Below are 19,531 nucleotides of genomic sequence, written 5' to 3' on the forward strand. Positions count from 1 at the left end.
AAATCACTTCTAGTGATAAATGATACACTTATGGGCCCATGAACATAATTCATGATTGTAAACAATATACTCATTGGTATATCTTGATATTAGAGAAACAAGAATGCACAAAAACTGAATGATTTACAGTATAGACTGTTTCAGAAATTATAAATACACTAACGATTGACTGCCATTTCAATTTGAGTACAATATCCAAAAAAGTTTCTTCTACCTCTTATAGCAGACATACTAAGGAAGTAAATAATGCCAATTTTGTTGATGTTTCTTGTGAAAGTTTAAAAACAGGGTTCTGTAAACTAGATGAATAAAATTTTAAATTGCACAAAGTGGCCAAAAACTGTAGCATAGTAGAGAAGAAAAAAATCTCACAAATAAAATATTTAATTTCCAAACATAACAAAAATTACTGTATCGATAAGAAAATATATTTTTCGATTGTTAAGAGTAATTTTCACTGGAATATGTGATCAAGAACCACAATTACGGGCCTTCTCAATGCAAAAGTTTTTGTTTCAAATTTCTCAACAACACCAGTAGCAACTAACGTTAAGTAAACGAATGACTTAATCATTGTTTGCTGCGTTCGTTTCTATGGTATAACAAGCTTTAGCATCTGAAGGATCGAATGAGCTGAAAAAATAAATTTGTTTCAATTAAATGCGTTCAGGAAAGCCAAGAAACTGTGTGGTAGTTCTTATGTTCCGTAGAAAACCTTAAAAAATAAGAAACATGATCTCAGAAAAAATTTTGTGGAAATCCCTTTTAGATTTTTCAAAGATTTTGATCAAGGTATTCCTTAGATAACTTGTCAAGAAAGCGAATGTGATAAAAATTTAGATAATTTTTGATATTTAGTGATAAATAATCTTGAAATCATTAAAAAACACCTTTGTGCAAATTTAAATTTGGAGAATGAAGTTAATTGTTTGAGAACTCGACCGTTCTTCAAGACAATTGAAAGAAAATACAAAAATATGGAGTACAATATGCTATATTCTGAAAGAAGTTGGTAAAAATCATTAGAACAGTTCATTTTATTTGATAAACAAAGTGTATTTATAATTTCTGAAACAGTCTATATTTATCATTTCGATTTCAAGATAACGATCGCATCATGGCCGCACATGCCGAGCGATTCAATTTTTGCGGAGCGTGGTTTGTTATAATGCTTGACGACAACGTTCTATCTTTGTTGCTATGATCGCGCGATGCGCTTCAACCGCGACACATTCTGGATCTTATCATGATCACTAGATTTCCATCCTTGAGCAAGAATTCTCGACCAACTCCCGGAAAAAATCCCAAAAAACTCCTGTACGATTTTCCGATGAGCTCCTGGAGGAATTTCCAAGGAATTTCTGAGGGAATCTCCGAGGAACTCCTGGACAAACTCCCGAGGAATTCCTGGAGAAATGTCAGAGAAACTTCTTGAGGATTTCCATGTAACTTCTGGATGAATTCCCAAAACACTTCTGGAGACATCTCCGATGAACTTCTAGATGAATTTCCGAGGAACTCCTGGAGATATTCCTAGGGAAAGAATTGATGAATTCCTTAGCAACTTCTTGTGGAACTTTCGAGCATCTCCTGGTGAAATTTTCCTAGAACTCCTGAAACTTTAAGAAACTTTTGAAGTAACATTTTAAAGATTTAACTAATGATAACTTTTTTGATTATCACGCCGAGGACCTGGGATCGACTCTCACTCCCGACAAACTCGCAAAATGTGAGTTCTTCCTTCGGAAGGGAAGAACAGCTTGGGTCCCGAGATGAGCTTGCATAGGGTTAAACATCTCGTAAATACAGTTAAAAAATATCTTATACAAATATTCTTCAAACTGTGAAGGAATTTCCAGTCTTCAGAAAAATAGAGGAATCTTTATTCGGCATTTCACGAATACATTAGTTTATTTGTGAATTTTTTTGACTGTTACCACGACAATTTGTTCGCGATAAATAACCCCACATCGTCCCAAAATTACTGATGACATACCCGCCTTGTGAAACCTTAGATTTGAAACGTAATTAATGAGGCGTGCGATTTGAATGCAGTCTTTGGCAAAGTTGTAGCTGATAGTGTGGCCTAGGAGTATCAACGGTCAGCTAACCCTGTAGCACTTGGGGAAATGATACGATCGATTGAATGAAAAACATCGTTTTCCCATAGTAATTACCATACAAACTTTGAAGGGCTTGTGCAGTCTCAATTTTCAACCAAATCAGCTCAAATTTTGAGAGAAGGCATAGAACCTGGTTACGAATCGAATAAGTGGTGTGGAGCAAAACGATTTTTTGAACCACGCTAATGGCTATGTGCACTCGATTTCTTGCTTGACCCAAACTCACCCCCATTCTTAATATTTAGATAAAGTAAAAAATAAATAAATAAAAAGTGAATTGACAGTATGTTTTTTTCGTAGCATCAACCAGCTAAGAAAGCCTGTATCCGCAATAATCGGAACACAGAAGTACGTATGTAGCTCTGTAATGAATCTTTAAAATTGGCCGAAAAATTGACTGCGAAATCTTTATTGTATGTTTATTATTTTGTGCCAAATTTCATAAAAATCGATGCATTACTTTTAACTATGGATGGAAAACAAACAGATGTGGTTGTAAGCATTTTGTACAATTATGACCAATTTTCATTCGCATAATAGATAGTTCTTTTACGCTACAGTTCAAAGCTCTGTGATTATAAATATGAAATTACGTTAGTAGTTATGATACCTACAGAGACACTTTCTTGCAAAATTTCATCAACTTTGATTAATTGGTTTGACAGCTACTGGTGTTGATAGGGGTGAGTGTCAGTGAAAATTTTTCGTGTTTTTCATGTACGATGTTTGTTTATTCATTACTTTTGAATTTCTCTGCCAATTTTCATGAAATTTTCACAGAAGGTAGTTGAATATGTGTTTATTATGCCTGCAAAATTTGATGATTATTGGTATAGTACTTTCAATAGTACAATCGGAACAATAAAGGGTGCTGAATAATTGCTGTCTAAGGGGCTAAAATCACGTTCAGTCCCAATCCAAGTTTTGACTATAAAATTGTTTATAGTGCATCAATTTTTTTTTTGAAGTTTTGCCTATGCAACAAATGCAGATTGAGAGGATTGTGTTCAAAATTCTAGCCATTTCCTTTGCCAAATTTAAAAGTTACAGCGCTGACAAGCAAAACTAGGGGCTGTACAAAATTCAATTGCGCGCGTTCAACTGTTTCATTGCTACAACAAAAAGCAATGCACCGATTCACATGAAATTTCGTAGGTGAAATGAGCACATCTTAAGATGTTATTAGGCAAAATTTGAACAATTTGAATGTATCTATTGCAGAGTAACAGCTGCATTTCTGTGTCCTGATTATTGCGGATACAGGCTTTACCTATAGCTAATCACTTACAAGAAAATTTATGGTAAGGTACTTGTGTGAACTTTCAATTTGTGTACTTAGTGCAAACGTAAAAACAAACACGACAATCACGAAACGCGACGCCAGATAAGACACGACACTTATGGTTCTTACAATCGTCAAAATAATTAAAAAATTACCTTAATGCCGACCGGTTTCGGGCTCGATGCAGCCCATCTACGGGACAATGTCTGACTGATTGCGTTGTTCCAAGTTGGGAGAGAGAGAATGCTACTACTGCTGCTGGTGGTGGTTCGTGTCGACGAGATCGAATAGACTCGACATGATGGGAGGATCGTCTTCATTCATCAGCGGTTTTTGGGTATTGCTGATAAACATTGACTCCCATGCGTTTAAGTGGGAAGCTTTCCTCACAGTTTTCACGAGCTTCGCACTTCCCCAATCTATTTCGTGATCGGTTTCCACCGTATGAGCCGCCACGTTCGATTCGTTGCTCTTCTTAGACACCACGGCGTTCTTATGTTCCCTTATGCGGACTTTGACTTTCCGGCGGGTTTGTTCAATCTAAACCGCCGGACAGTCTTTGCAGGGAATCTGGTATATGCCAGACTGCTCGTCAGGTGGAACCTTGTCTTTGAGGTTTCAAAGCAGGTCACGCAGAGTGTTCTCACTTTTGTGGACAACGTGTAACCCTTGTCGGTGAAGTGTGGTTTTTATGGGGTTCGTTATTTTCGGGTAGAATGGCAGGCTCACTCTTTTGACTTCTTTGGTGTCCGGCTGGAGGTTAGTTACACTAGCGACGAAACAGATCTCTGGATCTTCTGGATGACCGCTGGTTTATGATCTTAGCAACAAATTTGTATGTAAAACGCAAACTCGATATTAATCTCGTGAATAAAATGGATGAAGAGTTAGATAATGACCATGCAGTTTTTCTTGTCCGGTCATTTTGAGATAATCCGCCCTTTAACTTTTATCACAGCAGTGATGAGCGTGGTTTAAACGTTTTCAATTAAGTTAATTCCCTTTTACTTCGCAGTACTTCCCCAGGCGACGTCAAGCGAAAAGCTAACTAACTATATCGTAATGAGATTTTCCAAGAATTAATGGTAATTACGCTAACAAGCGGGATCATCGTCATGAAGGTGGAAACAGATTGTAGGTACACATTGACGGCCCTTCTGAGAAACGATGAGTTTGTCACGAATTGACAGCAAAGCAAACACCTATCAAATCCCAGTTTTTTTTAAATCGGCAATCACAAATCCAAGCCATCAATATCGGGATTAAATCTGGACCAATGGAATTCAAATTTCAACAACAACACGTCCGTTTCTTTATTTTGCGGTCTGATCCAACCAATCTGCCGATTTGCGTGCACAGTACACACACAATTCATTTTTCACTAGTTCCGAAATCGTGCCAGATTCTGATCCCGTTCCTCACATTACAATCCCCCAATACCTCCACCACCATTAGTTTGTAAATAAATCCTTTTGCTGGAAAACCGCAGAAAAACGTGCCGGAACAAACCCACTGCAGCATGAATAATTTATGATTTACACGCCATTCGTTGGCTAGAGGCGCGAGGTGACGAGGACTGGCGCTGGAAATGCTAGTGACACCAACCGTTTACCGCGTTACAGTTTATTTATAGTTGGGCACATAGTTTGGCATGAGTTCTTTAACTTTTTCAAACATCTAGATTCTAGATAGTGAGAACGCAAATTGCTTTATTTTTTTGGTGATTTGTGTTTTTTGTTACATAGCAACCATATAGGTAGTGTGATGTGCGAGGAAAGTTTCGAGTAGTAACTATTTTTTAGGAGGATAAATTCTAAATTGTTTTCGTTCTACAGAAAAGTATTTTTGTTGTTTGGTTTCTCAACAATCGTCTGTGGGCAGCAAACGTCTTTATGGAGACGCATGGTAGATCTCTGTTGGACTAAGAGTCTTGAAGAAATATCTTATCCTATATCCAACCACTTTAGACTTGGTCACTAGATGGCGCAAATGCTGTTGCAAAGTTTATATATTCCCGCTGTTTATGAGTCCAATTTCAAATGTAAAGAAAATTCATTTTCTCGACATCATAGCCATGTTTTAAAGTTTGAAGTTTGTGCCCGGCTTCATACGGTGCACTACAAACCCACCAAGTATTGCGACAAAATGGCTGTAACAAGATGTAATGGACTCGAGGGTATAAGACTTTTGGTAAATGAATAATAGACATCTTCGTTGTAAAACCAAAACATGCTTTTAAATTTATGGTAGATTTAACAGTTAACTTATTCATAACATAAGATACTGTCATCGACTGACTCGTTTCCAATCTCCATTCTATCCGGCATACGTCTAAAATAAAGAATAAAAATGTCAATCCTTCCACAATATACGTCATTCTAACTAAACGATTCCCAACGCGTGATTGGAGAACAAACCCATCATTCCGAAAAATCAACCATTCACAACAATCCGCCGCAATCACCGTTCCCGGTCTCGCTTGACTTCATACCAAAGAGGCAATCCGACTGGAATTGAAATATGAAATCCCCGAATCCCAACCGTCATTATGCAAAATGCCAATCATTGAGTGACTAGTGGAGCTCCGTCTTCCGTAAGAATGCGCTTCGATTCCGCTTCGATCTGCTGCTGCTGTGGTTCGATTCATATTTCCGAACTGAGCAGCCAGCAGTCTTCCTTTATGAATTGCAAGCAATTTGTGAACGCAACGCAGCTAAATCCCGCCCATGAAGACGCAAAGACGCAGAGACGCGATTCGACGGGGACAACCATCTGTTGCCGGTGTTCAGTCAGATGATCAAACGACGCTGGTTGCAGTTGTGTGTGATTTGAAATAGGGGAATTCAGGGTCAAATGGCCCTACGAACACAGAAAACGTCTTCAGCATGTTGCAACCGATATTCACACAAAATTACTAAATTTCTATCAGATCTCATCCTAATTAAACCATAACGAGCCCTAGCCCTTCAATAAAATATTGTTTTGTACTTTCATCGATAAATAAAGAACGCCTGGTGGTGAAATACTACCAAGTCATACAATTTTTCCACAATTTGGTTTGAGATGCCATCAAATTAGTGGGCATGGTTTTATAAACGGGTTCTTGTAGGAATCATTCTGGGGTTTTAATTCAAAAGTATGAAATATTTTCCTATACTTAAGGTTTCCAAGAATTCACCAAAAATGTCATTGTAAGGCTTCTCCAAGAGTCTCGTCGAAAGCATTGTCCTTTGATCCTTACACATAATTGATCGACAAATCATCCAAAGCGTTAATTGTTGAAAATTATTCTTCCTACTTTTAAGAAACTATACTAAAAGTAAACCCTTTACAAGATACTTTGGAAACATCACCTTTGTTATTTCATTTTTCATTCAATTATTTAGTTCACATCAAATTCATGATAATACTGAATCAACAATTTGCCGCCATAATACTCGATTTGCAGCTGCAGCTCTCCAACGTCGGCACGCCCAACACTCGCCAGATCACGCTCCACCTGGTCCGCCCATCGTGCTCTCTGCGCTCCACGCCTTCTTGTACCAACCGGATGGTTAGCAAACACCAACTTTGCAGGGTTGTTGTCCGGAATTCTTGCAACATGCCCTGCCCACCGTATCCTTCCAGCTTTGGCCACTTTCTGGATACTGGGTTCGCCGTAAAGTGCAGCGAGCTCGTGGTTCATCCTTCTCCGCCACACACCGTTCTCCTGCACACCGCCGAAGATCGTTCTTAGCACCCGTCGCTCGAAAACTCCGAGTGCTTGCAGGTCCTCCTCGAGCATCGTCCATGTCTCGTGTCCGTAGAGAACCACCGGTCTTATTAACGTCTTGTACATGGTACATTTGGTGCGGGGGTGAATCTTTTTTGACCGCAGTTTCTTCTGGAGCCCATAGTAGGCACGACTTCCACTGATGACACTAGTTTACAAAATAAAATGAAAGTCGTGAACTTCTGTCAACGACCAAAATTTTTAAAGCACAATTTAGGGCTGATTTCGAAACCGTGCTTTAAAAAATTTAAAGTAGAGCAGTTTTTGAGTTTTAGGTCAATATCGAGTTTTACAACTTTTAAAAATATGGAATTTACTAAAATTCAAATATCTTGCGTTTTGTTCAACCATTTTCAAATCTTTTTTCATAAATTAAAAGCTGAATGCAATACCATTTGATCATCTGAATGCAGGTTTTGCGTCAGATTGATGAAATTCAAGATATTGGCGAGTTTTAGGGACGATCTTCTTAAATTTTAGCCAAATTTCAAAAAATATATGAAGAAATGTATTTTTTTCAATAAGAAAGAAACAATCTAAAAATTCTTTCTCAACGTTTATTTAACATATCATATGTAGGCAAGTTACAGTAAAAAAATCAGCTCAATCGGAGCATTGATTACGGAGAATGAGATGTGTAAAGTGAGCGACGTTGCTTAAAAATAGAACAAAAATCGATTCCAAATCACCAACCTTGTATGGAAAGTCGAAAAAAATTCCGCTCTACTGTAATTTTTTTCCTTCGCGTTTTCGAACTCAGGGCATGATTCTACACCAAAAATGATCATCAGCTTACCGAGTTCAAAAATGCTGTAAACTAGTGTGATGCGCCTTCGTATTTCACGGCTCACGTTATTGTCAGCCGTTAGCAAGGAACCGAGGTAGACGAATTCTTCTTCCACCTCGAAAGTATCCCCGTCTATCGTAACATTGCTGCCAAGGCTTGTCCTGTCTCGCTCAGTCCCACCTACCAGCATGTACTTTGTCTTAGCCGCATTCACCACCAGTCCGACCTTTGCTGCTTCACGTTTCAGGCGGGTGTACTGTTCTGCCACCGTTCCAAATGTTCTGGCTATAATATCCATGTCATCCGCAAAACAGACAAATTGGCTGGATTTCGTGAAGATCGTACCTCGGCTGTTGAGCCCGGCTCGTCGCATAACACCTTCCAGGGCGATGTTGAATAGTAGGCAGGAAAGTCCATCACCTTGTCGTAGTCCCCGTCGAGATTCAAATGAACTGGATAGCTCATCCGAAATCCCACCTTTGTTATATTAGGGATCAATAAGAAAAAAATTCTTATTTTTCCATTCCAAATAAAACAACTTTTTACCATCGCATGTTAATCGCATGTAAGATATTTCCTTTTTTTTTTCCAAAGATTTATTCGGACACTTTCTTCAAGGAAAGGAAATTTCACTACAGATTCCTCCAGGAACGCCACAAGAAAATATATTACAAAATGTTGCATGTTGCTTCTGAAGTCCCTCTAGATTTTTTTTTTCTGAAGTTCTTCCACAGATTTTTTTGAAAATTCTTCAAAAGAAAGTTTTTTTCAGGCATTCCTTTAGAAAACATTCAAAGATTCTTTCAGGCTTTCCATCAGAAAATCTATCAAAAATTTTTTTAAATATTTTTCAGGAATTTCTTTGAAACTTTCTCAAGGATTTCTCTAGAAATTCTCTGATTCTTTCAAACAATCTTACAAAAATTTATTTCGAAATTTTCTTCAAGATATGCTCTAGTCTTTTATTTTTAGGTTTCTTTAGAAATTACACTTGTGATTCTTTTCGAAATGTCGCAAAGAATTCTTTAAGAAAATATTGCATTATTTACTTTAGAAAGCCCTCCATATATTTTCATCCAATATTTCTCCAAAGATTCCTTCAGAAATTCTTCTAGAAATTGTACTTGAGATATCTTGAAGGATTCCTTCAGAAAACCTCCTATAGATTTTTTCAGTGATTCTTTGAATATTGTCTTTCGAAAATCCTACAATGCATTCATCAGAAAGGCTTCCAGGAAGTTTTCCACAGAATCCTTCAAAAATTGGTCTAAAGATTTCTCCAGAAGTTTCTCATTAGAAAATTGTCTATAGAATTTTTCAGAAAATAATCCAGCGATTTTTTCAATAAAATAAATCGTTCAGAGATTCATTCTTATACTTCTTATAATTGTTGAGATTTCTTTAGAAATTCATTAAAGAATTTTTCAGACATTTCGATGCTTTAAAAAAATCTTCCATAGATTCCTTATCTTAGATAATCCTCTAGGAATTACCCAAGAAATCTCTCCAGGGGTTCTTTTGGAAAATCTTCCACATAAAACTTTAAACAAAATTTATAGTGATTCTCTTACAAATTCTTTCAGAAACCCTTTTAGAAATATTTCTTCAAAATATTTCAGAAATCTTTTCAGGGATTTCTTTATAATTTTTTTATAGATTCCACAAAAAAGTGCCCCCTTTTCCTTCAGAAATTCTTCCTGGATTTCCTGACGTAATTTCTCCTAGAATGTTTCACAAAATCTTCTGAGGATATCATCAGAAATTCTTCCTTAAGAAATTTAAAGAATTCTCAAGAAAATCTTCATTGCACTGTCTTCGAATTTGTTGCGAAATTCCTCAAAGAAATCCTCTGTTGTGGATCGGAGGGTTTCAGGGCAGGTAAAACACTTCCTTTAGCAGTTCTTTACAGACGCAGCTCAAAGCTGTAATTTATTTAATGTTTCATTAGTTTAAGTTCAAGTTTTAGTTACATTTTATCGCAAACTTACATTCAGTGGCCTTCTGCCTAATTTAGGAAACCTCGATTCTCAACAATCAGCTTGTTCACCTTAACCTATCGAATGCATGTTTTAGTATTTAAGAACAAATTCAAGTGTACATATAGTTTTAAGTTTCAAGAACTAGGATCTTCAAATTAGGATAGTTTTAAGGTACTAGTTATTTAATTTAGGTTATCAAATTTTAGCATATAGTTAACTCACGGTTCAGAATAAACGTGTTACTAAGCATCGGTAATGCGTTGTCTACCCTGCCAGAATTCTTCTCCGTCCGGCTTCGTTGGCAAATTACAGCTGCTGGAAGAAGGTCTGCAGATCAATATTTGACCTTAGTCAGGCCAATAAGGCAGCTTACCGTACAAAGAACTCCTGTTCCAACGTCTCTGGTTTTAATCGAACCACCAGGGAGGAGCTATTTGGGTAGACTTTCACGGCCAAATCACACGGTCATGCAGCAAACAACCTCAACCTCCTTTGTTGTCGCTTTGCTTTACTGTTCTGGCGTTGACTTTTGTCTGCTGTCGCGATGACGGGTACCGGCAGGGGAGCGCTCGGAATTCACTCCACGACTATCAGTGTTGGAAGATTGCTGGTTTTTAACATTCCCCCTCCCGTGTAGTTCCGGGGTTCCTTGTTCCTGATCATCGCGAACTTCCAACAACGCCAGCTTCACCATCGGCCGTTTCAAGATCCCATCAGCGGTGCGTATTACTGCGCTTCGAGCCTGGCCATCCTTACCTCGAATGACTTCGACGACACGTCCTCGCAACCATCCATTCCGCTTATTTTCTTCGACAATAACGACTAAATCTCCGGGTTCCATAGGCTTCGCGGGCTCAAACCATTTAGTCCGTCTAGTGAGCGTCGGTAGATACTCACGGACCCAACGTTTCCAAAATAAATCTGCTAGAAACTGGGCCAGCTTCCAGCTGTCCCGTAGCGTGGCACCGTCAGCCACCAGTGAAGTCCGCGGTTGTACCATACCACTTGATCCGTACAGCAGAAAATGGTTCGGTGTTAATGCCTCTTGGTTTTCGTTGTCGAGTGGTACGTAGGTCAGCGGCCGTGAATTCACAATCGCTTCGGCTTCCAACACTACAGTCTCCAGAACCTCGTCGCTTGGATGACGAGGATGTTCTGAGATGGCTCCCATAGCTGCCTTCACAGAACGCACCATCCGTTCCCAACAGCCCCCCATGTGAGGTGCAGATGGGGGATTGAAGTGCCAGCTCGTTCTGGCATTGGTGAAGGTCACAGCGCAGTGTTCGTGAATGGCTTCCATCTGCTCCGTCAACAGGTTGCTAGCTCCGCGAAAACAGGTTCCGTTGTCTGAGTAGAGGTCTGACGGGAATCCTCTGCGTGCAACGAATCGGCGGATTGCCATCACACAGGACTGTGTTGAAAGGCTGTACACTATCTCCAGGTGCACCGCTCGTGTAGTCAGACACGTGAAGAGTGCCACCCAGCGTTTCATCAAACTACGACCCTGCTTAACCAGGATTGGGCCGAAGTAGTCGACGCCAGTGTGGCTGAACGCCCGGATGTGGGGTGTCAACCGAACCTTCGGAAGTGGTGCCATTATTGGTGGTCGTGGGGTTGACTTACGAAGCCTGCAGGTCTGGCAGCTCCGGGCGACACGTTGTATCAGAGGGCGCAACTTCGGTATTCGAAACTGCTGACGTATTTCGTTGAACACCGTTTCACCGTTCTGATGTTTGAACCGTCTGTGGTAACTCTCGACAAGAAGGGCTGTTAGAGTGTGTTCCCTCGGCAAGATAATTGGATATTTCATTCTAAAGGATACGGTAGGAGCAGCACTAACCCTGCTATTCATCCTTATCACGCCCACGTCGTCCATGAACGGCGACTGTTCGAACAATGGACTGCTCTTCTCGATTCGCTTCTGCTTCTTCTCCGGATTCGCCTTGTTGAATTCCAGCACACAGTACTCGTCCGGGAAAGTTTCATACTGCACCTGTCGCCACAGCAAATTTTCAGCCTGCAGCAACTCCTCGCTGGTCAGCGGTCCCGATTTGCCTCGTGTTCGGAACAACTTCACTGCGCGTAGCAAATACGCCGTCGTGCGTAAAAGGCGGTTCCAATTCGAGAATCTACTCAAGTCAATCAAAGGCTGTGGCATTTCTCGATGATGTTGAAATCTGGTACGTAGCTCCTCGTCAGTTGTCCATTGTTTCACTGGCTGCTCTGGCCATTCGGTTTCGGGCAAGAAGAGATAATCCGGACCCGTGTACCAGCGACTACTCGCACTGAAGCTAGGTCCAACTCCCCACTTCGTGGCGTCGTCAGCCACATTCTGTTTCGACGGAACGTAGTGCCACTCATCGACGGTAGTAGAATTCAGAATCTCGCCGACACGAAAACCTACGTATGGATGATAACGCCTACTATCCGAGCGAACCCACGAGAGAGATGTTCTGGAATCTGTCCAAACGAACCGCTTATCTATGGGCAGATCCAAGGCAGTGCAGATGTTGTTCAGCAACCAGCTGCCTATCAGGCTGGCTTGCAGCTCTAAGCGGGGGATGGAGAGCGGTTTAAGCGGCGCCACCTTGGTCTTCGCTGCAACTAACACGCATCGCACTTCCCTATCGTGGACGATACGCAAATAAGCAACGCAAGCATACGCTAGTTCGCTCGCATCGACAAACACATGAAGTTGTATCCCGCTGTGCAGCTTACTATTTGCCGCACCGAAGAAACAGCGGGGAACTTCTACTTCACCCAATTGCTTCAGAAGACGTGTCCAATCGTTCCACAGATCATGTAGTTCATCCACAATCTTTTCGTCCCAGTCTGTGCCGGATCTCCAAATGTGCTGCATAAGGATCTTGCCGTGAATGATGAAGTGGGCGATAAACCCGTAAGGGTCAAACAGCGACATAACGAGCCTCAACACCTGTCGTTTTGTGGGCGTGTCTCCTCCTACCAGTAGCGTCGTAAGATCATCTTTCATAGTGGTATCAAAGGTGAACACGTCAACAGTTGGTTTCCATACCATCCCTAGAACACGCTCCATATCCGGAAATTTATCCAGAATCATTGATTTCTCCTTTACGTTCTCAGTCTCGCCCAAACGTTGTAATACTTCGGCCGAATTGGACGAGAAATTCCGGATGTCGAAACCACCTTGTGCGTGAACGAACTTTACATCTTTCACCAATTCGACCGCTTCGTCGATCGTATCTACACTGTCAAGGTAGTCATCGACGTAATGGGCATTTATGATCGCCTCTGCGGCTCTCGGGAATTGCGATGCGAAGTTCTGGGCGTTGGTGTTCTTGACGAACTGTGCGGAGCACGGCGAACACGTCGCACCGAAGGTTGCCACGTCCATGACGAAGACCTGAGGGGGCTGATCTGGATGATCTCGATAGAGGAACCGCTGCGACTGCTTGTCTTGTGGGATGATCCGAACTTGGTGGAACATCTCTCGTATGTCTCCACACACGGCAACTGATCGCTGACGGAACCGCAGCAGAACCGTGAACAGTGACGTCAGCATGTCTGGTCCTTTGATGAGCATGTCGTTGAACGAAACGCCGTTGACCCGAGCTGCAGCGTCCCAAATCAGACGGATTTTCTGTGGCTTTTTAGGGTTTGTCACGATGCCGAGCGGCAGATACCACACACGATCCGGGTTTGTTGTCTGAACTTCCTCAGGTGTTATTCGGTGGGCGTATCCTTTTGACTCGTACTCTGCTATCTGATCATTCACTCGTTCTTTGAGGCCAGGTTCTTTGGCCAGTCGCTTCTCCAATGACTGCATCCTGCGCACTGCAAGTGGATAGCTGTTTGGGAACGTCGGTCGGTCATACTTCCACAGGAGCCCAGTTTCGAAGCAACCGTCAACCCTTCTTGTTGTTCTCTCCAGAATTGTGCGGGCCCGTTTATCCTCTTCCGACTCTAACGGAGTAGCCACCGCCGCCTCCTCGATGCTGAAGTACTGCCTCATCAGCTCATGCAGCTCACGGTTCACGTGTTCCTCTGAATGCACATGCAGCCGCGTTACAGCACTACTACCGTCAACCTGTTTACCGTACACGCACCAGCCAAGCCGCGTCTTCGCCGCAACTGGTTCGTTGGCTCTACCTTCTCGCACCTTTAGGGTAGTGAGCATCTGTGCGTGTTCGATACCGATGATGATTCTCGGTACTGCCTCTGAGTAACTATGTAGCGGTAGTCCTCTTAGATGTGGATAGATCGTTTGAAGCTCGGTGTACTGGAACGATTGACCTTGTAGCTTCAACTTCTGTACCGTACGTACGTTGCTCAGCTGGTATTGACTCTTGAGTCCGGTTCCCGAGATAGCCACTGAGATTCGTTGTGAACCCTTCTCTTCCCGAGATATGTTCCCGGTCCAGGAAAGCCAGAGAGATTCTTCGGGGCCGACGATGTCCAACTCCTGTGCTAGTCCGGCTTCCATCAACGTAGACTCACTTCCATCGTCTAGAAATGCGAAAGTTTCGACCTTTCTTCCGTTCGCTTCAAGCGTTACTGGTAGATAGCGGAACAGTGAAAATTTCGTCGCAGAATGATGATTCTGTCGCGCGACGGTTTCGCTGGGCTTCGGATGAGCAGCATCTGACTCCGTCGCTGCCCGTGAATGTAGCAACGCATTGTGACGAAATCGGCAACCATCTACTCCACACTCCTTGCTCGAACGGCACGGCCACTTGCGATGCGGAATCAAGCATGTTCGGCAAAGCCCCTTCGATCGTATCGCCTTCCACCTCCCATCCAGATCTAATGCCTTGAACTGAGGGCATCGTGCTATTTCGTGACCGTCGTCTGAACAGTAAGGGCACGATCGCTTTGCAATCTCCGGTTCTTTCGTCATCGTTGCTGCTAATTGGCCGTTATCAGCCTCCGTGTGGACGTATAGATTCTGCTTCTCTCGTCCTGTATTGACAGACTTACCCTGTTGCATTGAAGCATCTCTGGGCATCGTAACATCTGTCGCTGTCTTCACTAACTCTGACATGAAATCACCGAACGTCGCCAGGTTGACGTCCGGGATTGAGCGTTTGTACCAAGACCACTGCATTCGCATTTGTGGTGGTAGCCTCTCCACCAGCTCGTGCACCAACATTGGATTGCGCAAGTGCTCCACCAGATCTGCAACATGCATATGGTCGACAAGATTACGTACGGCCATCCCATAGTTGATGATTGACTGCAAATTCTCAGTTTTCGGTGACGGTACATTTCGCAAATTTTGCAGCAGGGAGTGGATCAAGATTTCTGGTCGTCCATACAGCATCCGTAGTGTCTCCATCACGTGTGGCACTGACTGTGGCAACAGCAGACGGCTCTTCACCGAATCTAGCGCATGTCCCTTCAAGCAACGTTGTAGTCTAGCCAAATTCTCCACATCTGTGAATCCACAAGCCGCCGTTGAGTTGTAAAACGAACTGGAGAACAACGGCCAGTCTTGTGGGTCACCAGCGAACGTCGGTAATTCGCGCGGCATTACTTGCCGCGCCGCCATTTGTGCGCCGGATGGCGCTTGTTGGAAAGGCACATTGAACTGCTGTGCACCGGATGGGGCGGGAAGAAATGACACATTCGGCTGCTGCCCACTAGTTATGACGCAGATTGAACCGGCTCATTCTGCTGCTGCACGCCGGATGGCACGGGGTACCGTGATCTACTGACCTGATGCACATCCGAATTGCTCACGTTTGCTGCTGTAACCACGGGATTGGAGCTGCCATCCATTCGTTGACCAAACTGTGCTTGTGCGTACAACCCTGTTGAACGCGCTGGTACTACTGGGAAAGTCTGAAGTTCGTTCCACTGACCTGGGCAAGGCACTCCCGACTTCAACAAGGAACTCGTTGTCACTACACTTGGCGTAAGCCCGAACGATTGGGCTGGCACTGACACAAACGGTGAACTGGATGGATTGACTGATACTGTCTGCCCGGTTGACGTACTTTCATACCCAGAAGCATATGTGAATTTTGACCCAGTAGCATATATGTGAGGATATTGATTAGCGGGGTTCCCAACCGAAAGGGGAATCGCTTGTGAAGTAGCATAACTCCCGAGAGGTGCATTTGTTGTATCGACATTTGTCACGCTCGGTTTGTTTTCAGGGATCGTCGGAAGGACGGACGATGAAAAGACATTAATCCCCGGGTAGTACCCACCCCACTTTGCATTTGAAGCACTGGTGGTTATTTCAGAGGGCACAACCATTGGAGGGACTGGTGTGTTAGAGAGAATTAATGGTGTACTTAAGGTTTTTTGCGGTGTTGACGTTGATTTGGGAGCGATGGTACTCCCCTCTGCATCTTGGCTGAGAAGGACGTCGACACCGGACTTCCGTGGTGGCATAATGGGAAGTGCTGATATCTTCGATGTAGCGGATAGTTCGGCTGTAGGTCCAGACATCTGTGGCTGCTCAGTTACCGGCACCAAACCACCACTATTAGATCCGAGCCATTCCTGTACCCTTCTTCGACTCGCGTTGCTGCTGATTCCGCTTCTGATGCTACCATTTCCGTCCTCCAATGACTTCAACAGGTCATGTTTCTGCTTCAGCAGCTTGGCATCTTCCTCCGCTCTCTTCTTTTGCATTTCCGCTTCCTTTTTGAGGAATTCGTCCTCTCGTTCCCGATTCCTCTTGATCAGGGCCTGTTCTTCCTCAAGTAGCTGTAGGGCCAACTCTGCCCGCTGGGCCGAGATGCTGCTTGTCGTCCTGCCGGTCTTCCGGCTACGATGGCTGGTTCGTTCCGTCGCCTCATCATGTAGGCATCGTTCGCAGCGCCAGCTTTTGTCAGGATCTGCGGTGTCGGTCGTAACACCAGCACATTTCATGTGGAGCCAGATGTCGCACATATCGCAACCGATCATCTGTTCCACCGTGCCACTGGTGTGGCATTTTTCGCAAGTGCGAACGGAATTCATTCTGCTGCTTACTTAGCAGCACTTCTAACTGCTTACTTGGCTGCTTACTGCGCAGCAACAGATTTACTCAATGAATCTTTGAGTTTGTTGTGGATCGGAGGGTTTCAGGGCAGGTAAAACACTTCCTTTAGCAGTTCTTTACAGACGCAGCTCAAAGCTGTAATTTATTTAATGTTTCATTAGTTTAAGTTCAAGTTTTAGTTACATTTTATCGCAAACTTACATTCAGTGGCCTTCTGCCTAATTTAGGAAACCTCGATTCTCAACAATCAGCTTGTTCACCTTAACCTATCGAATGCATGTTTTAGTATTTAAGAACAAATTCAAGTGTACATATAGTTTTAAGTTTCAAGAACTAGGATCTTCAAATTAGGATAGTTTTAAGGTACTAGTTATTTAATTTAGGTTATCAAATTTTAGCATATAGTTAACTCACGGTTCAGAATAAACGTGTTACTAAGCATCGGTAATGCGTTGTCTACCCTGCCAGAATTCTTCTCCGTCCGGCTTCGTTGGCAAATTACAGCTGCTGGAAGAAGGTCTGCAGATCAATATTTGACCTTAGTCAGGCCAATAAGGCAGCTTACCGTACAAAGAACTCCTGTTCCAACGTCTCTGGTTTTAATCGAACCACCAGGGAGGAGCTATTTGGGTAGACTTTTACGGCCAAATCACACGGTCATGCAGCAAACAACCTCAACCTCCTTTGTTGTCGCTTTGCTTTACTGTTCTGGCGTTGACTTTTGTCTGCTGTCGCGATGACGGGTACCGGCAGGGGAGCGCTCGGAATTCACTCCACGACTATCAGTGTTGGAAGATTGCTGGTTTTTAACATCCTCCAAGAATTCCTGTCAGCCAAAAATTTGAAAGAAATCCTGCATACATTTCTACAGAAATTATCAACTAAATTTTTGTATAGAATGCACCGAAAATTTCCCCATTAATTTGTTCAGAGAATTATCAAAAATTTCTAGAAATTTCTCCTGGGACTCCACTAAAAACCTTCCATAAGATTCCTCAACAATTTATATTTTATTCTTTCGGAAAATCTTGCACAGATTTCTTCAGTAATTCCTATAGCAGTTTCTTCAGGAAATGAGAAATCAAAATTTCCTCAGAAATGTCTCCAAATTTTCCTTTACATTTATATTTGGGATTCATTAAGAATGCACTTCAGGGACTCATAATGAACTTCTCCCGTAGTTTGTTTCATAAATCTTCCAAGAATTGTTTTAGAAAATAATCCATGCATTACTTTTATGCATAGTTTATGGATTTCTTCAACAAATTTTCCAGGGATCATACCGGAAAATCATCCAGCAGTTTTATAAGAAATTCATCCAGGTTCTTCTTAGAACATTCTATTGGATTTAAAAAAAAATATTTCTCATGTTTTTTTCTTGGATTCAGAATCCTTCAGAAGTTTGTATTGTTTCACAAATTTATTACATATTTACTCTTCGAAACTATTCCACAGATGCTATCAGGAATTTATTATGAAATTTCTCCCAACATATACAGTGTCGGACAAAACAATAAGACCGCCGGTCCTATTTAATACAAAATGGCCAAGTTTGACGAGATGGTACTCGGTTTCTAGTGAACAAATTTCGCTGAAAATTTTGCAGCCGACATGGATTTACGGGAATATTGATTTGTACTCAATCCATTGAGTGCTGTTCATTACTCGCAAAGTTACAGATATACGGTGCGACAAAACAATAACACCCGATTTTTATGGTGGTTATTTGTGGTCAATTCAATGAAAAGGTCCATAATTTTAAATGGCATCTTTAATTTTAGTACCAGTATATCAATCATCAAGCATCAGATACTCTGATATATCCTTTGATAATAGCAATCTGAAAGTGGTCCTATTATTTTGTCGTTTCGTATATCTGTAACTTTTGGTGTAGTGAACAGAACTCAATCAATTAAACATAAATCAATATTCACATAACTCCATGGCGACTGTCAACATTTCAGCCAAATCAGTTCGCTAGAAACCAAGCTTCACATCTTCAAACTTGGCCATTTTGTATGAAAAATGGCAGGTGGTCTTATTGTTTTGTCCGATACTGTATTTTATTAAATTTCTATTTCTATTCTTGATTTTACATGGAATAATAACAGAGGCTTCACCGTTTGTTCATGTAAATATTAATCCAGCGATTCGTTCTGAAATACGTTTAGCTCAAAAATACCATTGGCAAACACTTCAGGAATTTGTTAAAAGTATTTTACCAGGAATCATAGAGAAATTCTTAAACAAAATTCATGCTAGATTTTTTTTTCAAAAAAATATTGAGACACTGCTGGAAGAATCACGGGAGGAATTTTTAAATGTTTGAATCTATGCAATAAACTTCTCAACAAAGCCATGGGAAGTACCCGTACAGGAATTTCTGTCGAAATATCGGAATTCCAAAATGGTATAAACTTTTTCTTGTAAGTGAAATCAAAAAAAAAAAAAAAAAAAAATAAAGAAAAAAAACTTGAATAGAGTTAACTTCAAACCATATTTCCACACTTAGAAAAAGTAAATAAATAAATGTTTTTTTTTAAATTTATTTATTCAATTGTCTTTCCGAAATATGGTAAAGCTTTTTGAAATAAAGCTCCTTTCAAATTATTTTA

The 19,531-nt window shown here is 41.7% G+C and overlaps 3 protein-coding genes across 6 annotated transcripts in view; 1 reads left to right on the forward strand and 2 right to left on the reverse strand.

Moving 5' to 3' along the window:
- LOC109420166 (uncharacterized) overlaps positions 1-19,531 on the forward strand; it is a 422,805-nt gene that overhangs the window by 138,500 nt on the left and 264,774 nt on the right. The window lies entirely within an intron of this gene.
- LOC134286906 (uncharacterized) lies at positions 10,452-15,470 on the reverse strand. Its single transcript, XM_062848605.1, has one exon. The coding sequence runs from the start codon at positions 15,468-15,470 to the stop codon at positions 10,452-10,454; it is 5,019 nt and encodes a 1,672-aa protein (XP_062704589.1).
- Positions 15,226-17,731, reverse strand: LOC134287389 (uncharacterized). Of its 2 annotated transcripts, none has more exons than XM_062849159.1 (2): positions 17,482-17,731; positions 15,226-17,420 (listed from the first exon to the last, which is right to left on the reverse strand). In XM_062849159.1, the coding sequence occupies exon 2, from the start codon at positions 16,892-16,894 to the stop codon at positions 15,566-15,568; it is 1,329 nt and encodes a 442-aa protein (XP_062705143.1). In that variant the 5' UTR covers positions 16,895-17,420; positions 17,482-17,731; the 3' UTR covers positions 15,226-15,565. The 2 variants fall into 2 exon arrangements, with proteins under 2 accessions (XP_062705143.1, XP_062705142.1); XM_062849158.1 differs by having other exon boundaries at positions 15,226-17,423.

The sequence above is a fragment of the Aedes albopictus genome, chromosome 2 (assembly GCF_035046485.1).
Source record: "Aedes albopictus strain Foshan chromosome 2, AalbF5, whole genome shotgun sequence".
NCBI lineage: Eukaryota > Metazoa > Arthropoda > Insecta > Diptera > Culicidae > Aedes > Aedes albopictus.